The sequence below is a fragment of the Astatotilapia calliptera genome, chromosome 23 (assembly GCF_964374335.1).
Source record: "Astatotilapia calliptera chromosome 23, fAstCal68.1, whole genome shotgun sequence".
Taxonomy (NCBI): Eukaryota; Metazoa; Chordata; class Actinopteri; order Cichliformes; family Cichlidae; genus Astatotilapia; species Astatotilapia calliptera.
The window spans coordinates 22,928,930-22,953,859 of NC_137443.1; the positions used below are offsets into that span (position 1 = coordinate 22,928,930).

The 24,930-nt window shown below is 43.3% G+C and overlaps 1 protein-coding gene across 1 annotated transcript in view; it reads left to right on the forward strand.

The window, feature by feature from the left end:
* The first annotated feature begins 533 nt into the window (after positions 1–533).
* LOC113015963 (Krueppel-like factor 7) overlaps positions 534–24,930 on the forward strand; it is a 46,412-nt gene continuing 22,015 nt past the window's right edge. The window contains exon 1 of the mRNA XM_026158358.2: positions 534–913. Within this exon, the coding sequence (XP_026014143.1) occupies positions 812–913 (102 nt within the window). The 5' untranslated portion in view covers positions 534–811. The remainder of the gene's footprint in view (positions 914–24,930) is intronic.

Below are 24,930 nucleotides of genomic sequence, written 5' to 3' on the forward strand. Positions count from 1 at the left end.
TACAGTAATAGCACAGTCTCTGCAGAAGCCCTGAAACAACATTACAGGAGATTAAAACACCATTAAGTGCGATACGTTGACTCTAAACTCATTAAAAGCATAATCCCTGCAGGAATATGCTTTCCTATATTCCTGCAGCTCTTTTTTATAATTAAACATTTGCACTGTGGGGAACAATATAGGAGGCTATCAGCACCGCTCCTCGCTCCCGTTTGTTAGCACATGATGTTTACACCACAGCTTCGCCTCTCAGACTAGTCTTTCAGACCTTCATCCAAATCTAATATACCCATCCATAAATAGCTCACCTATCGAGCCCATATTTGGCGTGAGTGACTGGACACGGGAGCCAATCCTGCCCGGCGAAACCCCCCCTCCAACCCCGCCTCTGCACGCTCTCCCTGCCGCTCTAACGCCTCCCGAACCGCCCATTCGCCTTAAAAGGGGCTTGACTGACAAGCCGAACCACGCCCCTTCGTTTACCAAGCCCCACCCCCTCCTTCGGTTCCCCTATCGCGTGTCTATTTTGGCAACACGGATACGCATGGAGCCTCCATCACCTCCAGCCTCCTCTTTACGCACCGACTCCCGAGAATGCGCGCAGGTACGGGGAAGCCAGCCGCCTCGCTCAGCCGTTAACGTCCCTGTTTAAGGACTAATATGAAAGAAGTGGATTTAGAGGTCTGACAGAGCCCAGAGAGGAGGCACATACACACATATATAGATTTTTCCTCTTCTTCTCCTTCTTCTTCTGCTTCCCACCCCCTTCCCTGTGGATCATTCTTGTTTTCCCATCACCAGAGCGTAAAGCATGGATGTCTTGGCGAACCACAGTATCTTTCAGGAACTTCAGCTCGTGCACGACACCGGCTACTTCTCGGCCATGCCTTCGCTGGAGGAGAACTGGCAGCAGGTACGTGTCAACTTTCAGCTTTCAGCATCGGCTGTGCCAGCTTCAGCCGCGAGCTCGCAAATTTGCGCTCGGGATGCACAACTTTCAAAGAAAAAGAAGAAACACGCACTCGTGTATCTGGCAGGTTTTTCCCGATAAATGAGCAAAGTGGATAAAATGCGGACGCAAAGCAGCGCGTAATAAAGCTGTCAAATATGATGTAAGGGGAGGTGAAGATGAGCACTCGAACAGGGAGTGAATTAGACGTAAATAATAGATTTGCAACCTTCAGATTACTCAGGTTTGAACCCTCGTGCACGAAAAGAATTCCCCTCTCCTATCCATAATAGATCCCCCAACGCGTCTGGCTCTGTAGCAGCAGTTTAAGTGTTAACGGGAAGAAGGAGGTGAGGGAAGAAGCTGTCACCAGTAATGTCCACATTTTTTTATTTGTTCATATTTTTTAAATCCCCCTTTTGCTTCATCAAATTCAGCGGGTGTCTACGGAGAGATGCTGTGTAAAGCTTTGGGTTTCACGCGGCCACATGGCGCCGGGGTGCGCGGAGAGACTTCACGCCATCTGCGCTTACGCGTCTCTTCTTCTTCTTCTTTCTTCTTTAGTTTGTAAAACTGTTTAAAAAATGGCACCAGAGCTGGGTTTATTTATTCATTGCGTGGTGGTGATGATGGTGTGGGTGTGTGTGTTAGAAAAAAAATCTTCAAATCGGAGTTTTTTTTAACGAACAAATGATTCATTTTTACATTTTCCCCCTTCACTGCTTCGGTTTGGTGTCCCCCTGTCACTCAGAGGAGGGACATCTTCCCCCAAACATGCCTCCTACTTTCCTCTTTTCCATTTGTGTGTCCAAATAAGAGCCCACCTGCATTGCTGCTGATGATGCTGATGCTGGAGAGGATGCTTTCCATGCTGCACTTGAATTACCGGACAAGGAGGGGGAGAAAAAAAAATCACAGCACAGAAATCTGACGCCGGTATTGTTCATGAAATATGAGCTTGAGTTTTTCCCCACTTCTATGCTCCACGAGTAAAGGGAGGGAGGGGATGGAGAGAGAAAGAGGGAGAAACCGGTGCGTGACTGGTTGTGGCCAAGCAGCCTAATTGGCATCCTACTGTTAGCCACCGACGCATCTTTTCATAACAAGTCTCCAACTCCCTGCCTATCCTCCTGTCAGGGGATTTTTTTCTTAAATTGCATGTGGGGGGCATCATATGGAGTGAATATCTCTCTCTCTCCCTCTCCCCCTCTCCCCCTCTCTCTCTCTCTCTCTCTCGCTCTCTCTTGCTTCTCACCCACAGCCTGCATTTTAAAATCAATACCTAATGCAAATGGAAGAGAGAAGACAGCTGGATATGTGGGCAAAGCTCTTCTCTGTGAGGGTGGGAAATGTCAGCTCTCTTTTATTGGAATCGCTGTTTATGGGCTCTGTTTGGTCTTTGACTGTTTTAGATTTAGATCGGCTCGTTTTTTGCCAGGATGTCTGGCATCATTTTGTGTGATTAGCTGTAGTTTTGGGATTTTTAAAAAAAATGGTAAACGTAATTTCATAGATGAATTCTGTGACTGAATCTGCCCTCAGCCTGGGCTAAATGGAAAGATCAAACTGACCGTGACCTGCCTTTCTTCTGGCTAATACAACTCTGGGACCTTGGTGATGTTGCCTTGCCTGCAAATTGCCCACATGCAGTGTAGTTAAGTTAAAGTTAGCTGGCTAACTTCAAACCAGAGGCATTAAACAGAGAGACAAAAAAAAAGACAAATACTAAATAATGCCTTGAGGCGACTGTTGTTGTGATTTGGCGTAATATAAGTTAAACTAAATGGAATTGAATGAAACTACTACAAGATAGCGCTAAATACTTAAAACTTTTTAAACTTTTTAAACTGAACCCAGAGCAGTCTCTGGGGGTTGCTTAGGAACCCCCACACCCCCACAAAGCTAACTGTTGCACACTCACAATAAACAGCTAGTACGACTCACCTCCTCTTAAATTGATGTTACTTGTTTTGTACAAGATTTGCATATTTTACTTTCTCATAAGTAAGGTTAACTTAATGTAGAAATGTAACTGAGAGAGGTTCTACTTTTTAAATGTTCTTTTGTTTAGTGTTTTTGACTGGAAGTGGCTCCATTGTGTCTGGTCTAACAAGTGAAAGATCCTCGCTTTGGTTTTGGGAGGCAACACAAATCCAGAGATGGCTGCTGACTTTTAAGACTTTGCTTCTAGAAGAATTGTAGCAAAATGGAAATGCTTGTTGGCCTACTAAGGTGTAAGGCAGGTGGTGTTAAACATAACACCACCTGCCTTACACCTTACACCTGCCAGGGCCAAAATTCACCTGGCAGAGACTCCAAACCAGCCCAGTGGATGGCTTTGGAATATGTGAGGGAGGACATAACTTTTGGACTTTTAACTGTATTTTCACAAGTTTTACAGCTTTATGTACCGATAAAGACCGCCAAAATGTCCATTCACAACACACCAAAGAAATGAAATTGTAGATTTTTGTAATTTAAAAAAATTACCTCTTCCAATTTAAGTCCAAAGAGTCCTGCACTTTTTTCTTATATTAAGATGTCTCACTGATTAAATGTGTACCTCAGTTTCTGAAACTGGAGTTTCACCAGTCCGGCCCACATAGGATCAAAGTGGTCTGTATGTTGCCAGGAATGTAAAATAAGTTGGATATCTGTAAATCATGTAATGATGTGCACAAATGAAGCTAACTGTTACGTTTCATTTCTGTTGTAACAGTTAAGAGTTGGGTGTAGTCTCAGAATGAAAATTACTGAAATCTATAATTTAATTACTTTGGTTATTGTGAATGGCCATTTTAGAGCTCTTTATGAGTAGGAAAAGCTTTAAATCCTATTGAAATATAGTTAAAAGTCCAAAATGAATGCCTTCCTTCACATTTTCCCAAACCATCCAGTGCCTTCAGACTCTGGCCTCCAGGCCTTATGTTTGATGTCTCTGGTGTATAAGCTGTAAAACATGTAAAGATGGGCGCAAAACAAAAGAACATTTTCCTTCTATAGTAACAGTTTAGAGTTTGGGGGCAGTAACATTGTCAAGTCCAACTCAAGTGTGTTGTCATTATCCCGACTCTCAGGCATGCAGTTTTTACAGTCGCCTCTCAGTTGCTTTACAAGATGCATGCTTTCCTCAAAGCATTCAAAGCCTCCAGCCCCATTACAAATCACCAGAGGAGAAGGTTTCTTCTTCTTTTGGAAAAACTATCTATAGTTTAGATAAGAAGATCCCTGCAGCCTTGAGAGCAAAAGGATTTGAGCTTTGCAAATCGATCATTGTGCTCATCGTAGCAGCATGAAGATGCCACTGAGCTCCCCTGAATACAGGAATTATGAGCTGTGGCTTGCCTTAAAAGCTCCGTCTCCAGCCGAGGCCCTGCAGTTTGAGCGGTCCCCTCTGTATTCCAGGCACAATTTAGAATTCGATGCTTTTACGGCGGCCTGATGGCGAGATAGGAGGCCGTTGTTGTCGGCCCCTAAATGGGTCCCTGAGACGCGATGGCAAGAGTGATGACTGTGTCCCCTGTTGGTGTCTGCGAGGCATGATTCAGCCGGTTATAGGGGGATGGGGAGAAGAAAAGCAGTAAAGTGTTTTTGGAGGTCTGCAGATGGTACATTTGAGGCTGCTATTTGTTCCATTATTGAACCTAATAGTGCCAAGCTGAACTGCGCGCTGTCTCGCTTCCAAATCCCCGTACAGTTGGCTGTTCAGAGTTGGAACAAAGTGCGGGGCTGAGCTGGATTTGGAACAAGCAGAGCCGGTCAGAGCGCACTTATTATTTGTGGGACCCAGTTTCTCTCAAAGCAAAGAGCGCACGTGTTATTCTGCTGTCTCGCTGTCTTGGCTTCTCTTTCCCATGCTTGTTTAGGCTCCTTTGTAAACTGGCATTTTGGTCAGAGAAAGCCTTGGTTGGCTTTTGCTGTCGGTTTGCCAGCATCTGTAAAAAAAAAAAAAAGAAGAAGAAAAAAAACATCTGGATCAGATTTCAGGCCGACATGATGGATTTTTCAGTCTCCACTGATGACGTGTCCCAGTCCACCGCACCTGACCCTGATGGGCAGGATTGTAACAGGACACCACTGATGGCTCTCGGTCATTGACCTCGGGACACACTTTATACCCTCCAACACATATATTATCCCTCAGAGGTTCAGCACACACACACAGAGTACACACATGTAGTGCGACTGCCTGCACAAGCAAAATGTCTGCACGTTGCTTGACGGTGCATTATGGAGCTCCTATATGAGGACAGGCTGTTCATGGCAGCCGCAACCTCCATAAGCGAGCCCGCTTGCTCAGATGCATCCACTTACATCCAACTGGCAGCGAAGGCGACTCCGTCTGGGACTGAGTGGGGGGGTGGGCGGAGGATAGAGGTGGAGGAAGTTGCAGAGCATGCACATTCTCTCCACTGCAAGATTTTGCATTTCACAGTCTGGTGGGTTTGAACCCCACCCCCCCACCCCAGGAGTGAGGCGCACATATAGAAAGACAATCAAAAGGGTGGAGAAGCAGGATGTCCTGATGCTCAGAAGAAGTAGGGATGCTGATGGATGGAGTCGTTTCACATTTTGAGTCAGAGGGAAAAGTCGCACCACACTGGGCTCGTTTAAGCTGGAGTCAGGGCCAAAGAAACATAGAGAAAATACCCCCACTCACCCCAACACCATCCTCCTATAGAGAGACAGCGGTGAGGACTGAGAGAGCGAAGGAACCGCGCACATCCATACGCATCCACGTGCAGCCTTGGATATGTGTGTGTGTCCCAGTATGTTATGTAATCCTCAGTAGGCCACAGCTGCTTTCTCACACACAGCAGGCATGCTGGGGAGAGCAGCCAACTTGCGCTCCCGCCGCCCACCTTCCTGTCTTCCTCCATCCCTGGTTTTCCCCTTTCGCTCAACCCCCCCCTTTCCCCCCTTATTTTCTTCCTGCTTATAGATTTGACACAGTATGGATCTTTTGATCTCCGTGGGGCTTTCGTGGAGTACCTGCATCCACCACTTTTTTGGACCTTTGTCTCAAGTAATGAAGCTCTGGAACAGGTCTCGCGTGTTCTCCGTGACCTTTCGCCGCCTGAGATCTGATGTAATTTTATGCAAATTAAAATTAAATCAATCCTGTAGCCGGCACAGTTCAGCAAGGCAGAGGAAGGACAAACCCGGGACTTAATCTTATTTGTCTCAGAAGAGTTCCTGCGAGTGTTTTTTCGTTCCCGGCGTGTTGCTTTATTAAAATGTCACATCAACTCTTAAGTATGAGATGCGGAATTCCCCGAAATCGAGTTTGGGCCTTCTCCAAAAAGGCGAGGGTGGAGGGAGGGAGAGAAACATTAATTGTGTTTTAGTTTAGCTGACGTCTGGCTCTGTTCAGCCGTCTTCCATATTCATGTGCTACCTCATGATGCTGGAGTTCGGAATTGATTCCTTGCGGTGTTTTGTTTTTTAACCCGAGATCAAGCAGGAGATCTTGGAGATGGATGTCACGTAGAATGTGTTTAACATAGCCTGCTGGCCCGTGACGCAGCGAGGCATGAAAGGGAGTCTTTGTGCGCCGTTGCACACAATGCAGCGTCTTTGCTGGACTCTTCTTAAATGTTTTCAGCCACAAGGTTATCATTCTGATAAATGTGTGTGTGTAGTTAAAGAGCAACAAGTTCATCTAATTAGCAGACACAGCAAAAGCTGATGAGATAGTCATTTTGGAGGAGCTGCATTGCGCTTACATGCATGTCATTCATTATTTTTACCTTTTTCTTAATGTCTAGTAGAGGTGAGCGCATAGATCCAAATATCGCTAGTATCGATAGCAACACTGGTATCGGTATCAGATCGATACCAGCGTGATAGGATCGATATTTTGTTTCTGTCCTTAAAATTATTTTTTTTCTATTTTCATTCTTTTGAAGAAGAAAAACATTTGAACCTTTCTGTGTTGACTGTCACGTCTATTTTATTTATAGCCTATAGCACACTTAAACAATAGAAGCTGATCCAAAGTGCTTAAGAGACAGACACATTTACAACCCAGGTCTCCAAAAACTAAAAGCAGTTTCAAAATACATGAAAAGCAGAAAGGTTTTACAGTGTGTTTTTTTGTGTTAACTAATTGTTGTGGAAAGTAAAAATAATGTCTCACTGCTCTAGTGCTTTATAAAAGGTGCTGGTGTCAGTATCAGCAATACAGACCCTGTATTTACCTGGTATAGGATTGACACCAAAATTTGCAGTATTGCACAGCACTCGTGTCTAGAGGTTAGAGCCTAGTGTGTATTGCACAGGCCTGAGTGTTTGCTGCTACACGCGGGGGCCACAGGCTCATCATTTCACGTCAGGATGCATTTTCTTTGTATGCACACACAGTCGCGGGCAGGTGCACAGGTTTGTGTGCGTCTGTGTATCCTGTGTAATGAGATGTACGAGCGACCCTCTGACCCAGTAACATCCATTCTGCCATAAGAGCACTTAGTGAACTCTGCCACCTCTGTCTCATCACTCAAGCAGCCGAGAGGCAATTGCCAGTGATAGGTGCCGGCTACTGCTTTATGGGCGTTGATGAAAAGGTGGGAAGCGCTGATGAAAAAGAGGAAGTATTCATTTGTCTGACTCTCCGGTGACTGGCGCGTCAGAGAAAAGCCAGAGTAGGTGGTGTAGGAGAAAATGGCAGAGGGTTGGTGGGGTTGGGGGTGTTGGTGGAGGGAGAGCGGTGAACAAGCACATCTTTATGTATGGCTTCCGTCTGCGAAACGCTCTGCCACCCCAGGTTTGATTAACAGTGAGAAGAGAAGCTAGTCATTTTTTTCGCCTCACACCACCACACATGGCTTGGCAATGATTTTCACATCATTTGAGGCGAAATCGGGAAGCCGTTACAGCACCTTACAGTGATCCGACATGCTTCGCTGCTGCCATCCGGCTTGGCAACCGCAGGGAGGAAAGAGAAAGGAAGAGAAGTCTCAGACACTCATTTTATGCTTTGGAATCACCACCAACTCTCTCCCTCTCTCTTTATCTCCTGACTGTCTCTCTCTCGCTGTCTCCCTTCTTTGCTCTTTGACAAATTCTGAGAAGGCACTTTTGACGAAGTCACAGCCGCCTTGTTTGATTTGCCCTGCTCTAACCCTCATTTAAAGTCAGTCTCACTACAAAAAGTTGAACTCAGGAGTTACGCAATCAAAATTTGGCACAAAGCTGAATAAAGGCCCTTTAACAGGGAGCGTGTCACGAATAAAGCCGAAAAATAGTTTTCCTTCTGCTATTTCAATAAAGTTTATTGCCGTGAAAGGGTAGGATGACAGTGAGCTCCATGTTTGCAGCTCCGATCATGAGCGAGCAGATTAAGCATGTATCGGTGGATGCTGGCAGGAAGATATGTAGTCTTGGCCTTCTCATAACAAGCATAGCAAAACTCTAAAACATGGATTTAGCAAAATAATCACAGCCAGACTTATGATGTTGTTTGGTTAGTTAAAAGTGTCAGCTTTACAGAAACATTTCTTGAAGGCCTTAAAATCCACAAGGTCAGGTGAGCCATTTAGGGTTAAGGTTAGGTTAATCTCTATAAACACATGCTTTTTTATGAATATGCAGAATCAGTAGGAAAAAGGCATTTACAAAAAAAATTGGCCACTGAAAGATGAAGATTTTGCTTTTAAGTAACTTTTTGAAATTTTCCTGTATCTGCAAACAATGATTGGCACATGGCAGAGGAAGTCCTACCTGCTGGTAGGAAAGTGAAAAAGATTGGCCATTATCCCCCGACTCACAGTCATCAGTCAATAGCTGATACGTTCCAGTGGGGGTTAGGGATAGTTTACTGTTTAACCCATTTAATATTTTTTCCCTGTTTAGTTTACTCACTAACTTTATAAAAAAAACTGTGAGGCAAAAAATGCACAGATGACAGGTGAGTACTGTGCAAAAGTCTTGAACTACCCCTCATTTCTTTATATTTTGCTTCCAATGACTTTTTTGTAATTTTTTTAAAGTGGTTTTGACCAATAGTTCTCCAGGCTTTCTGAAGGGCTTTGACTGCTTTTTCATTCCTTTTCATCCCAGTCCTTGTACCTTTTTCAGATTTTTTTTTCTTAACATGTGTCTATGACTCATTCAAGCATAAGAAAGGCTCCTAAGTCAAGGGATGAGCCAGTTTTGTGGGAAAACCAATTTTAAATTGTGTCTTTAGGCACTTTTTCACTAGCAGCCTGTCATAAAAGCACAATTTGTTTCAATTTCTTTAGCTAAATCTATGAAAAATGCCACACGTAACACAGTTTGACAGGTAAAATTATATTTTTGCACCAACAGGTGATTCTCAAAGAGCTGTTAGTTGAACCTTGTCATATCTCGGCATGGTGTGCATGTGTCATTAAAAACTGAAACGTATAGTCAGGTTTTTGATCCACCATGCAAAACCATCTGGAAATCATCTGATTGGCCACAGCTTCATTTTTTAGCCCGACAATGATCCCCAAAACACTGTCAATGCAGTAAAATCATACCTGGACAGAAAAATACAGTAAAGTATTCTCAGTCATGGATCAGTGTCCCTTAGGCTACGTCCACACTAGCCTGGATAGATTTAAAAATGGCATTTTCATCTGAAAGGGCTCCGCGTCCACACTAGCCTTTTCAGTCATTTTCACAGAGTTGTGCGTCCACATTGAAACGGCCGGAAACGCTTATGTTCCAGTACTGCGCATGCGTGAAACGCAAGGCGATTCGAACCTGCCTCATTTGTGTCTACAGTTTATTTACTTTCTGGCTCTTTGAAAAGTTGCAGCAAACTGTTGAGGAAAAGCACCGAGTTTTTTAAATGGACTAACAATGAGGTGGAGTTGTTGCTGCGAGTAACACAAAAGTACAAAAGTACAAAGTTGCAAAAGCGAGTGAGAATTAAAGATTTGAAGAAAAGCTATCTGAAGCATGTACAGACTGATATTAATCTTTAATGCGGCTATCAAAATTGAGAGCAAACAAAACAACTGCTGTATAATGCCCTCTGCTATCTTTGTTTAATTAGTCACATGACTTAAATGTGTCATCGTTTTCAAAAAGTCTCAGTTTTCGCTGTCCACACTGCGATGTGAAAGCACCGTTTTCAAAAGTATGCGTTTTCGAGAGCGTTTTCAAAACACTGCGTTTTCCTTGAGTGAAAACGCCGTCTCAGTGTGGACGCGAGGCCAAAACGGAGAGAAAACTGCATTTTCAAATGAAAATGCGTAACATCATTGAAGCAGTGTGGGATCATGTTGCCAGAGAACAGAACAAAAGGCAGAAACATCCAAAGAAGAGCTTTGAATGTCCTTTAAGAAGCCTGGAGAACTATTCCTGAAGACGACTTAAAGAAATGACAAGAAAGCTGCCTAAGAGAGTTCACACCAAATATTCATTTTTAAGATGTTTAGTACTGTACAAACCCTGTTTTTGCCTTATATACTGTGTTTCCAGGTGTGTTTGCACACGTTTCTTGTTGTATTTTTCAATGAGAATGTGTACTCTGATTTCACTCCTACCTTTCCAATCGGATCTCCAGTGGTATTTTATATCACACTGATGAATTTAGTCACAGATTTCCAGTTGCAGTCACAAGTAAATATTAAGGTAATCCTACACTGTTGCCATGTAGCTGCTGGCACATTAAACATTTCTTTCTCGCTACACCCAGCTGGAGTTAAATCCCACCTTGTTTGTTTTATTTTATTCAAATAGTAGAATGCAATCTAAAAGACCTTGACAGTTTTAAAAAAAACTGTGAGTAACAACAGAAAGTAACTAAGAAAACCAAGTGTTCCTGGATGCTCACATATTCAGAAATCCCTTGGCTTTAATAAAGCCCACACATCCACACAATGTCCAGGCATTTTGGAGCCATAATCGGCTGTAGCGTTTGAAGCGTTGCATCCCCCTCCTCCAGCCTACCTGTTGCTAGGCAGCCTCAGCAAGCAGGAAGACCAGTTTTGGACTATTTGTTTGTTTAGCTGTCAGTCTGTGAGGCTAATCCCACCCCGAGAGACTTCTAGCCATCCAGAAACCAGAAATCCAGACATGTGGACCATCTCGCTTCAAAGATTGCAAAAGAGAAAGGGGCAAAAAGAGATGGAAAGGGGGGTGGGGGAGACAAGGGCAATTTGCCCAGAGTAAACACCGCTGCTTGTTGATGTCATCTGAAGTCATCAATCACGGCTCTAAGCTCTCTGTGGTGACAGCGGCAAGGACGTGACACTCTCTGAAACCGGCTGGATGGCCTATAAAGCAGGACAGTCAGCAGTGAAGAACAACGGCAGACTTTGTCGACGACGTGCTGTAAAAGTATTACAAAAGGATGTTATCTCAGATTGAGGTCGGACTCGGTGTGTCCAGTAAAGACATAACAATGCCAGTTATTGGTGTGTTCGACTTTCAGGTGCATGACATAAGCTCCTAGGAGTTTGTGGGTCTTTGCAGATTTGTATGCAATCCCGACTGTGCTTTGCATGTTGGCTGACATGCAAAGCCGGTCTGCACTTGTTCCCCCAGTGCAGTGGCTTGGTACTCCGAAGCTGTCCGGCCGGTTGGCCAGAGTGACAGGGCATTTTCATCTGTCATTATATCGCTCCCTCACTTTATCTCTCTAATGATTGATCTATTTGTTCTTGCAGCAGTCTCTGTTTCCTTTATCTCCTTTTGTATTTTTGTGTCATCCTGTTCCCTTTTCACCCATCCTTCTTTTATCTTTCTTATCTCCTTCATCTCGTTTATGAGATTCGGTTTCAATCTGCCTACCCCGATGTATTAGTTTCTCTGTCATCCTCCTCCTCAAAGCTGTTTCACATCATTCACTTAAAATTTAGAGAGCATCATACCTGTTTTGGCAGCTCGCAGCCAGGGGTGAGGACTCAGCTGGATGCTCGGAAATAGATAAAGCATGTTTTCCATTGTCAGCAGCTGACGCTAAATTCTCTGGAAGATTAAACTGGGTCCCAAATTACCCTAAAGACACAGATATCTCAAGCCAACTGGGTATGTCATGTAGTTTCAGTCATTCCAAGCCCCTGCAGGGTTGAGTTGTCTGAAAAAGATATGACTTGTTTCCTCGAAACCAGACGGATTCAGCTTGAATTGGGATTAGTCCGTATGTCAGAGCCTGAAAGCGCAGTTTTTCCACTATGAAAAATAATGTTTTAACACGCTTACTTGGGGGGAAAAAGGATGTTATAAGCGTTGACAGACAGAGGGGGTGAGAAGATTGCGCACCCTTCTTAACTCTTCGAGCGGCCTGGGAAGTGCCCTTCTGTGATTTAATGAGACCTGTGGGAAGAGCCATTCATCAGCATGACGGCATACCTCTGTTTCCCATTGTTCTGTTCTCGTATGTGGAGAGCACTGTGTGTTTTAGCCTTAATGATGGGCTGGCAACCCTTTGATTAGATGAATCTCCTGGTGCTAATTAAGATTTAGGCTGCCAAAAGACATCTGTATTTATGCCTTCCTCCCTCGCTTGTTCCCTAGAAGTACGTGTGTGTGTGTGTGTGTGTGTGTGTGTGTGTGTGTGTGTGTGTGTGTGTGTGTGTGTGGGGGGGGGATTTTGATATTGTGGCCTAAACTGGGAGTTTGGGTGGTGTCTGTCTTGTGGTCGACATAAGTGCAGGGCCTTGAGCAAAATGAGCATGGGTCATCCGAATACCAGAACCGTTGTCTTTTTTTCCGAAAATGCAGATTTTTTGGAATAGCATGTGGGTATAAAATCTCCCTGTCTAGTCATTTGGCTTGAATCGCAGTCGTTAAAATAAGGCATAGCTCTTTGATGCATTATTATAAGATATATTGTATTACAGATGGTGATAACATGCGGTACAAAAGATTTCCCATTTCTGTTTTCGTTGCACCGAGTCTTTTAGAGAAGGTGATCTGCTGCCCGTCTAGCAGGTGGATAACAGTTTGTTCAGTGACCTCCTCTCCAACACAGCTTAAAGAGTGTCCCAGAATAGACACAGGCCATCTAGCCATCCTCTTCCTTCTGACTTCAATCACCATCTCTTTGGTCTTATTCACATTTATAAGCCGGTGATTCCTCCCAGACCAAAACATAAAATCATCCGCCAGTGCACCGTACTCCTCCTCCTCCTGCCCATCACTGATACATTCACCCACTGCAGAATCATCAGAGTATTTCTGTAGGTGGCGTGACCTGGACTTGTACTGATAGTCTGAGGTGGACAAGGTGGACAAAAATGGATACAGCACAGTCCACCTTGGAGCTCTTGTACAATAAAATCACCGCACAGAGAATTTGTTCCCACATTTAAAAGTAAAGTGAGGGCCATGCTGTAAAAAAGGAAAGAATGTGGCAGTTTGGTGCAAGAAATAGAGATTTTCTTTCAACTTTTGAGGGAAATTGATGATAAAATGATTTTCATTGTAAACTAGAAGAACTATTAATACTAAAATATCCTCACCCACTGAAAAAAGAGAATTGTTGGAACAACATAATTGTATTAAGTCAACTGGTAACACGTGATGAACTTAGATCAATCCAACAAATTTACAACACAAAAAAGGGAAACTTAAGTTGCACAAATTTACTTAAATAAAAATATCAAGTTAAGGGAACAGGTTGTAATTTCAAGTAGGTGGGAACAACAAACCACCGTCAAAAAATCAGAAAGAGTAAGAATCATTTAAAACATTGCATTAGGTTAACTACAACTCAAACACCCTTTTTAGGAAGTCAGCATTCAATCAACTACTGCTATTTTGTCAAAGCTCTTAGGCTTCTGGACCTGATGGGATGTTACTGCCAACTAATTTATAGTCACTTAAATCAGAGAAGAAAAAACATTAGACTAGTCTAAAAGGCAACCTTCAGAAAACGCTGAAACTTAGCCGACAAATAGTTGTTGAAATGTGCAGCACTCTGCCTAATATGGCAAACACCCAACGTCAGATTTTGGCTAACCTTAGCAATACTAGCAGCAGTAGCCTTAAGTTTTATCCACACTAGCGTCAACATCCAGATACAGAATTTATCTACACCTGGCTTCTGTAGCACCAGTTATCATGGCCATCATCATGTTTTCGCATTGTTATATCACAGCAGATATTCGTATTTATTCATTTTTTCCTTCAAACCTAAAACTGAAGCACAGACCCAAGTGTACTTGCTTAAATGTGTGCGGATGTGGCTTCTGTAGCCTTTTTTACTCACATTTTCTCAAAAAAGAGAGAATCCATTATTCAATGCTATATCAATGAAAACAAACTATCTCTGTGGGGATCTGTGTCAAATCTTAGCAAAACACCATAGATGTGTTTTCCCTCATCTTTTAACTAAACTGATGGTGTCACATAAATGTTTCACTACCCAATTCCCCCCCTGTGCTTATTTTCAGAGGAAAACAGTTTGATAACTTATGCTAACAAGAATGAAGGCATCCCCACCCTCCGCCTGACCCTCCCTTACATCGCTCCCCCATCCTCCAAGCTCATGTGGCTACACGGCATACGCTCCCGCTCACCAGTTTACCACTATGTGTTATTCAGTCTATTGCCCCAGATATTATTTCATTGTAAAATGATGCCAATTAGTAAAGCCAGTCGCCAGTGGCTGTGGTCTGGCTCCTTCTCCGTTCCAGCGGGGAAAGTTATTTGGGTCGGCAGCTATTTTCAGCCTGTGATGTTGCCTGGAATACTTCAGGGAGCAGCCACTGTTTTATAAGAGAGCACATCAATAATTTTCATTGCTATGTGTGTGTGTGTGTGTGTGTATAAGCAAGAAAGAGACAGAGACAGGCAGGGTTTATTGGGTTTATGTGTGTGTGCGTGTGTTTATACGTGGGAGAAAAGTGGCTTTTTTTTCCCCTGAATATTCAGTGGAGCAGGTGGTGCGTGTAAACGTGCGGACTTGTTCCTGTCTTAGAAACATTTCACTGTAACTGTCATGACCTCCCGTTAATTTAAAATACATTAATTTGCCAGCCTTTAAACTTTAACCCCGAAATCTTAACACGTCTTTTAATCCAGATTTCACCCTTTTGCCCTGTAATCACCCGCTTTTTTGTGCTGAAAGCTCTTCTTAGATGGGAGGAGGGGGCGTATTTACCAAGTATATACAGGACCGATATCAATACTGATGCTTTTAACCTATAAAGGCAGATGAATCATAATCAATTTGAAAATTCTGAACACATTTTAATGATCACTAAATCACTGTAATTTTTACCTTTCACAACAATTAGCAAACACACACAAAAAAAACATTTTCATGTATTTTCATGCTTTTCATGTATTTGGGGTTTTTTGAACACCTGGGTTGTAAATGCGCTCTAAAGCACTTTGAGTCAGCTTCTGTTTAAATATGCTGCAAATGTGCTATAATTAAAACCATTGTGACAGTCGGCTCAAAAAGGTTCAGATATTCAGAGGTATATGTTTTCCACTTCCAAAAAACCATTATTTATTTAACATAATTCAGTGAGCTGCATACTGAACTTAGATAATGAAAACAAAATATCGATGCCATCGCACTAGTATCTGTCCAATACCGATACCAGCATTAGCATCGATACTACTGATATTTGGCTCGATCTGTCCACCTGTACAACTCACCAGGCTAACATAGACCCTAAAGGCCAAAGTCAATGAGTTCCCAACACCTTTCTCAGTGTGTCTAACCCAAGTCCCCTCTTCTCCGCCACACACCTGTGCATTGTCATGATGAAATTGGGGTGAAAAGTCCTCACACTCCTGCTGAAAAGCCAGCCGCTCTGCACCGAGGGGTGAATGGGTTCAGCCTGCCGCGCTGCCCCCGCCCATCCTCATACAACCTAAACACACACACGCACACACACTTTCACTCACTGACTCTCACTCCCTCGCTACACTATCGCTTGGAGGGGAGCCCAAAGCAGCGGTGGCGGTGGTGGCGAGAAGACGTCTTTCAATATTTTAAGCAGCTTGCGCTAATCTTTGTCGCTCAGGTTTGTTTTGAAAGCAGCTACAGCCGGAATAAAGACAGAACGACAGCGGCCCCCACCTCCTGTTGTGCGGCTCCAAAAATGCGCACACCCTTGCGTAACTTTGCGTACACTCGCAACTTCCCCCCCCGAACTAAATCCACCTTGGCCTTGCAAGGCTGTGCCACTGACCTGCTTTTGCTTGTTTTCTTGCCACCCCCTCTTCCTCCTCCTTTTTTTGCTTCTTAGCTAACCCTCAGATTTGGTGTTGTAATGAGTGACAAAGGCTTAAACTGTGGCTCCGACAGGCGCACAGTTACACAACACTTGCAACGCAAAAGCAGGGTAAACAGAATCTGTGGCTTCTTATTCAGCACGTAAAAACAAACCGTTTTGGGCTCTTATCAGTGCGGGCACGGCGCCACAGTTGCACTTCACGGTGTGTGGACGTGATTGGGGTACCGAGCGGGCCCTCGCTGACTGCTACTGTATGAGGAGGAAACAGAGTTTTTCCGCTTCACTGTTCTCTTTATCTCCCTCCTCTAGCCCTCTGTTATTTTCGGCCCTCCTCCCCTGTCTTTCGCTGCTCGCCGCTCTTTTGTTTCTCCGTGCCTTTTTCCAGCCAAGGCCCCATTCTCTTGCCCCGTCATTGTGTGCGGTAATGAAGATTAGCCAGGCTGCCGCACACAATGGGGTCCCCACATCCGGAGCGCAGACTCCCCAAATCCTGTCGCAAGCTGCTCTAACCCCGCTGTAAAACCACTGTTGTCTCCGACCCCCACTATCTGAAAAAAAAAGCCACCTCATACATATACATGTTGTGGTTCATTCCCATTGACACGAGCGTACAAGCATGACCATATGTACTGTGCTGTGTTGAAAGCAAATGGCTGAAATGTCTCCAGATTAGATTAGGATGGTTTTGACAGCTGAGAGGGAGCACTTGGCGACTCATACGCCGATAAACAGCAGCTCACCCAAATCCAGTTAAAGAGAGACAGAGTTCCCCTCCCCAGCGAGTGCAACACGGCTCAGTCATCGGGATTATACACCCCACCCCTTCCTCCATGGCCCGCTATTCTTTTTTTTCTTTTGCATCTATCTCATCCTCTTCTCCTTCATTCATCATCTTCAGTCTCAAGATGCTCCTTCTCTTCTCTTCCCTTTATCCGATTTCACCCTCACCTCTCCTACCCTCGACTTAATGCCAGAACAAAGACATTTTCCACACTTTGTCACAAGCTATTTAGATGGAACAGGAGAGGTCTTTATATTCGGTGCACTTTTGTTGTATCCCGGGCGCTAAGACCTCTTAATAACGTCTGTATTGCTCTCAAGGTCGGCAGATCTTCTCGAGTTCAATCTGTTTAACTTGTCGAGGTACTTTTGGGCGTTTGGAGGATTCGCGTGGTGCTTTGTCTGCTGTGGAAAGGATGGATTATCCAAACGTGTCAGCAGTTGTTTACTGTAAGGAGTACAGTAGCAAATTTCCGCAAAAATAGTCACACGCCAGCTTGTCATGTACTGTACAAACAGCTTAAAGCAACAGCGGCTTCCATATTTAGGAAAAGCTGTGTGTATACTCATTATTTTTCCAAAAGTTCAAAATGTGATGTGGAAATTGGGAAAACTCTGATCTAAGCCTGAAGCTTATAGAAACCAAGCAGAACCTTGTTTCTGTTTTCATTATTGAACTAAGTGATCGCTCTACATTTTTTATGCAACCTTAAAAAATATTTGACAGACTGATAGAAGACCATCTACGTGTCCCACTCAGTAGCTTTTCTGGAGATTTATATGGTGACCCTGAGTGGTTAGATGCTTTGTTCAACTTCCTTTGTGTTTGTGTTTTGTGGGCTTTTGCAGCCATTTCCTATTTGCTTAAGTTACAGTTTGTTTGACCTCTGCGGTCCACCAACTGAGCCAAACTCATTCTGACCGGTCCACCAACTGTTCCCCATCAAATTCAGTTTCTAACCAAAGGGCAACCTGACCTGCGGGCCTGAAAAATGAAGCCAGTGCCAAAAACTGCATTTCCTCTAGTGGCTAAAAGTGAGTCAGGTCCATTGATGCCCATGTGAAATTCTGCAGCAGAAATAAGCATGTGTAGAGACTGTTGTGGTCTAGCTTCATTACATCTATACAAGTGGTTAATTTATATATAGCTAATTTGTTACAAGTGGATATAGGCCTAACACTGAAACCACTGATACCTCTGGGATAGCAGTAATGACAACGAAGGAAAAACAAGTTGTTTTTTTGTTTTTTTAAGTTTTAGGGGGTTTAATAGTTCCCAGACCCCCCGGGTACCCTTAATGACGAGTTTTGGCATCTCTGTGTATATCAATAAAAATGTGGTTCGATAACCTTTAGAACTGGATCCGAGTTTTTCCAAGGGTAGCTGCAGACACAGAGCCCAACCTCACTAACTCCTGATGCACACCCAGTTATTTTGTTCCATAAGCAGGCTTGAAATATGACAGAAAGTGCTCAGTTTAGAAAAGAGCTTCAAGGATTACTCCTAGCAGGCTTTCAAGGCGTAAAGAGCAACCATCTCGTTGCTCCACCTCATTTTGCAGCCCTCCTCAGCTCTGCTCCTGAGGGTTAAAACCTGTCCAATTCGACTGCTCTGCTCCGGATTTCACTCTTTATTTGCTTGGATTTGTACTCCACAGTCTGTCTTCTCGGTTCAACTACGATTCCCCCGCTGCTCTGCACAGCCAGCAACCCACACACACTCTGGCCCACTCTTCGTAACTATACTCGCTACAGTCCTCTGTACTTCGTGTTATAGCAGCCTTCATCTCAAAATGCAAGTAAACAAAAATGCATTCATAGAATTAGAATTAATGATTAATCACTTTATGCACCGACACACAGACACACACATACGCATATATATATGTATATATATATATATATATATATATATATATATATATATATATATATATATATATATATATATATAGTTTTTGCCCTCATAGTTTAGAAGCTTTAGACTGTAAATATGCTCAACTACTAAAGCTGGGATTTTGATTTCAATAACATGATTGTGCTTCGAGTGTTGTAACAGATTTTTATTTTTATTTTTTTTTACAGTTTTCTTCTTTTTGTTCGACGCAGTCTCTAATAAAGCCAAAAAATATGTCCAAATAACGGACATGGCATTTTTATTTGCTCCTGTTGCGCAGTCAGCTCAGCATTTCCCTCCATGATGCTTCTCACATGGTCAAAACGGTGTCGATTGGAAGTTCTGAATGTCAGTTTTGATTCATTTTTCAATGAAATGCCCAACTCTACTTACCAGGCAACCTACATATCGCAAATGTCGAGCCCAGCATTTTATGTTACCTTCTGACAGCGGTGAAATTGACTCATTTTGAGGCGTTTAATGTATAGACGGTTGTCATTTGTTTTTCTTTTTGTCCCGAGCGTCCAAAAATTCACTTTAAAGATGAATAAACCCATTTTAGGAAAGGTCATGAAATACAAGATGAACAACAGGTCATAGTGACCCGTTGGCACTTCTAGTGTTAAAGTCACATACGGTAAAGGTTCTGACCACTTTGAGTGACAGCTGTGGCTGGTTAGCTGTCTGCTACTCCTCACCTCAGCTCATTTTTAAATCACTGAGCCGGACCTCTTGACCTTCTTTGTGGTGTTGGTGCCTTTTGGAGCATTTTTAATGCAATTATTTAACAATAATACGGTTTGCTGTGTGGTTAATTGTGTTAAACATGCAGGAAGTCCATGCTGCAGTTCAGCTCAGTAAAATTCTATTATTTTAATAGAATCAACCGTGCAGTGAATGCCCATAGAATATAAAATGTCTCATGTGTATCTTTTACTTTCCCTTTTGTACTTTAATACATCGCGATCTCATGACAGTTCCTATACTTCCATATACTCACAACCTGTGATCTACTGATTAAAATTGACTGATTACTTGATTTCAATGTTGTTGTTTTTTCGTATTTCTCAACATTATTTTGTGTCCCTGAACATGATTTTTCCATCATTCTGCTCTCATGTGTCATTTCACCTAATTATGTTGTATATGTGCAGTGACAGTAAATATATCATTATTAAGTCCATGCAGTTTAACCCTAATTAGCAGATGCCTGTCTGTGCATTGCATCCGTGCAGTTTGTAGATGTGCCTTGCAAATTGAGCTTGTCAGCATTAGATAACTCTACCATTCCAACCACTTTAAACCATGCATCCTTACAGAAGTCCAGTGGGTGATGTCACCTTGGCCCTGTTCATTTTTTATATACAGCCTAGAGTCGCGCTAGCCACACACCAGCGTGCAACAACTTGAAAGTCCTAACAGGATGGTGGGCAACATGTGTGAACAGTTAGTGGACCTTGTGGTGACATTGTTTTTATCACTTGTATTATTTGTTCATTTATTTATTTCGTTGCCATCCATGTTGTTTTGTTATGGGAAAACAGAGTGGGAGGTCCCCGGTGTCAGGGTGATGGGGATGTGTGCCTTTCTGTTGTGTCGGCTCGGAGAAAGCAGTGGGAAATGTCTTTCTGCTCCATTAGGCAGAGGTCACCAGGTTTTTATGCTCTGAGTGCTCCATCATTGTGGCTTTCCTGCTAGATGAAAGGTGCTTTGAAGATCACACACAAACAGACACGCACACACATAAAGCTCCCATAACTGAGGCCTTACTTACTGTGCTCCAATCTAAAGCAAAATAAACCTTATTCTCTTACTGAGGCAGTCGCTCTGCGAATGTAACCGATGAGCAAACCCTGCTGGATTCGAGGAAAGCGAGTCCAGCAGAGCAGGGATAGAAAAACGGCGCCTATAAACAGCTTCGAGTGGCCATTGTGCCTATTAGTGCGCCCATCCAAACAAAAATTGACTGCATATAAAGGAGGTGTCAGGTTAACAACCAAATGTGCATTATTCCCTCAAACCCTGTCAGCAAATTGTGATTTAACAACTGGCAGTGTCTGTTATCAGCTCGAAGCCCACACTGTGTAAAGCCGCCTCGAGCTGCTGCGTTGCCAGGTTTTGACGGCGGCTCTGATTATTACTGTGAGGCTAATGTCGCCTGATAAGGCAGTGTGTGTAATTAAGCTGTTTCCGTAGTGTGTTATCGAAGCTAGGTGAGGCTCGGCTGCCTGGAGAGATGGAGCTGTTAGTCAGTGAGGAAGAGGAGGACGCCTGTCTCCTGTCTGTGGCATTTAAAGCTTCCTGTCCTTCTCTCCCCTGTTTTTCCTCCCTTACTCCAATCTGCAGCCTTTTATTTCCTTTTTTTGTTGCATACACCACCCTGTACCTCATCTTCAACTTAACCTAAATCAAAACCTGCTCATCTTCCACACACTGAGGCCTGTTTCTTCATCTCTCACTTGTCTGTCATATGTGTCTCGTCTCACCGATTTAACTCGGTTTCTCCTCCTTCAGCTCCTTCTCTTTGTGTCTCTTCTCCCTGCTTCGCTGCTCGGCAGCCCCTGCCGGGGCATCGGGAGCTCTAAGATCCCTCCCGGCCAAACACCGCACCCCCTGCTGCTCTCTCCACTGAGAATAACGCAGCAGCATGAGGGCGCTCCGCTATTCAGATCAGCATAGAGGAAAATGAGGCGTTATCTCCCACCTGTCTCCCCCACATCCACCCCCTCCATCCTTCCCCTCCTTCTGGCCCTGTAGGCAGGTTACCCGCTCATATGGGATCTGCCGATGACGCGATGCTTCTCTCCAAGGAGTCTAGAATCTGGGGGCCAGCTTTCTTAAGTGTGCAAGGAGCAAACCCTGAAGGGGAGCTTAGTCGGGAGGGCATGCTTTTTTGGAGATTTTATGTGTGTGTGTGTATATGGGTGAGATGGGGTTGGCGAGGGGGGCGGGTGAGTATTGCTCAGTGAAGCTATAGATTACCGTCTCTGTCAGCTGCGACGGCCACTGCTGATGAGCTCCTGCATGGTATCATTTGGTATCGATTAGCAAACACACACACACACACAAATGCACAAAAGCTTTTGGCGAGATGGCCGCCGCCTCGGGCTACTGGTCATTTAGCTGTCACCTCAAAGTGATGGTTTGGCCCGGCTCACCAGATCAATGCGAGACACAGACCTTATAACACACTTTGGGCAGGAAAACACACACATAGCGCACAGACACACTCTCAGACATGCTCTCCGAATCGAGTGCCCGCCCAAACTTTTACTTCGATACAAGTGGGAGTCGTGTTTCTGGATTACAGATAACAAGATTTAAAAAAACAAAAAAAACAACTGTCCTAAAATGAAATCCAAAGAAAAAGAAATAAAGGATAAGACAATCTGGTTACTTGGTCGGCTGCAGGCAAGATGTGAAAGCTGATATGATTGTTACCTACCTGTAGGGTAACGCTGTGATTAATTTCTCAGAGGGATTTTAATCACAGCCGATATCGCAGCGTTATTGCATTCACGCCCCGTGAAAAGAGGCCGAGGCCGCCCCATTTTCTGTGACCAATGACATTGTGTGATTTAAACAAAAGCATACAAGAGGCAATAAACAGACTGTCACTTGGATGCGACGCAACAAAAGGCAGAGAGAAGCAAAGCCGCATGTTAATACATGAATGTTACTGGCTTTTAAAATGAGTAATCAAACTCCTGCTACATATGAAATTGGCCAAAACAAATAATCAATGTGTCATGTTGATGACAAAGAGATTTCTTTAGGAGGGGGGGGGGTGACAAACAAAAGCGCATTCTGTGCAACCTCTATTTTGTTCTTCTGAAAGCTTCAAAAGTCAGCACGGCTAATGTATGCACCCATCTAAAGACATCACTCACGTCTGTGCTGTAAATATTGTAACAGCTTAGTTTTGTTTAACAGAAAAACTGAAAATAGAGGAAAACATACAGACTGTTTTCTATCTAAAGATAAAGATTGCTCTCAATCCAAGAAAAATTAGCCAGGGGAGAAGTACCAATATTTGCAGGTCCTCTAATGCCACTTGAGGCTGGCTGAGTCAGTACTCCTACAGCTCAATAGTAAAGTTGCAGAAAATCCTGTTCATATTCTCCATAGGGATTTTGATTATGAGACATAATGTTGTAACCATCCAAAGTTGGCTCACTGCGGAATCCCAAGTCTGTCTGATATCATCTTTATTTTACCAAAAAACTTGTTTTATCCACAATAACATGGAAAGAACTACTCTACCCACAGTCCAAAACTGAAACAGCAATGTTTCTGATTGATGGAGGTCCGTGTACCACGGAAATGTTTAAACCCTAAATTACAGTGTGAAACTTCACAAAGCACCTGAGCGGTGATTGCAGTCAGGAACTAAACACTGGGCCATACCTTCTATACACAGACAAACTTTATAATATACTGTAATCTGTTGTTATACAACACTATTATTAATCCTAGAAAAGCAACAGTAGTGGAAAGAATTGGTTGTCATCCATATTGGACATGATACAACCATTGGTTGCTAGGGGAAAATGTGTATTATTGTAGTGGTATGTGGATGTTTCTGACTGTTGTTGGATAAACTGGTTGCAAAGATGGTGTTGCACCTAAATCCCTGGTGGCCCCATGATCGGAAGGTCGGTGGTTCAAATCCACTGAACAGCTACCCTGCAGTACCCCTGAGCAAGGTACTGTCCCCACACACTGCTCCCCGGGCGCCCAATGACTGCCCACTGCTTCACTGAGTGAATGGGTTAAATGCAGAGAGGAATTTCCCCAAGGGGATCAATAAAGTATACTTTCTTCTTCTAAAACCTCCTGGTGGTTGCTTTGGTTGCTGGCAGGTTGCCACAGTTGCCTGTTGATTTTTATATTTTTCAGTCTGGGCGGTGTAACACACTTGATCCTGCATTGCCACCATAGTTGTCACACATCCAAAATGATGGACGAGTTAACATCAAGTGGTTAGTGGTCACGTGTCTCTAAATCTCAATAAACAGCCAATTTAACAGTAGAAATTAAAAGCTTGTTACAAGAAGACATTTTGGGTTTTGTTTCTGATTTCTTCTTTCGTAACAGCAACACAGGATCTAAACTTTTCAATTAGTCACCAGCTTTAGGTTAAAGTTTTGCTTTTTTGTAACATGAATTCAGACACGAGCAGTGGTAGCCACTAACTGTCTGCTAGGCGTCACGGCAGCTAATTCATGTCACTAAACTGCACCTCTTAACGATATTTGTGGCGTCATCTAACAAAGAATATTGCTATAACAGCCTATCTGAGTCTGTAAGAGGTCTGTTTGTGCATTCACACAATAAGCTAACTAAGCTAGTTAGCCTAAGCTGGTAACTTGGCACGATATCCTCCTAGTTAAACATTGTGGAACATATAAAACTTCAGTACTAATGTTATTCCAGAAACCAGCAAGTCGCATCATAGTGGCTACATAGATCTTTTACATACAGTGCTGCCAGATTGCCTGGTTGTTTACAAATTAGCCTATGCTAAGCTAAATTAACCAGCTGTTTGCTCTAGCTTTTATATTTTCATTTCTTTTCATATAGCTAAAGGCAAAAATCAAAGAAATGCCAAAGTTTTATGTCAGTATAAATATCAAACTGCTATATCATTACAAATATCTTTGCTTAAGATGTTTTCGTAGCATTAAATTTAAGTTTTGTTTTTGTTTTTTTATGACAGTCAGACTTCACAGTGTGTGAAATCTCTAGCCACTACCGAGACTTTAATTCTCAGGAAAACTAAATATCCATGCAACACTGCAAAGAAGGTGCTGCAGGGAATGATGGGTCATCTCTGAAAAGATGTGACAGCATCCCCCCCACTCTCACAGCCTCAGTGTATTTAACAATAGTTCAGCATCACCCCTCCTGCTCAGGACCTCCTTATAGCCCTGCCCTTTTCAACCCTGCTAGCATCAGCTCTGAATATTATTCATAGCACCTTGTCTCTATCAAGGCATCTGTAAAAACTAAACACGATCATCCTAAAATTAATGAGCCATATCCACCCCATTACATTTATCTGTTTAGTGGTGTTTTGGGCCTTCCTTTAGGGCATTATGCATGCTCGTCTGTTCATATTTATAACCCAGGCT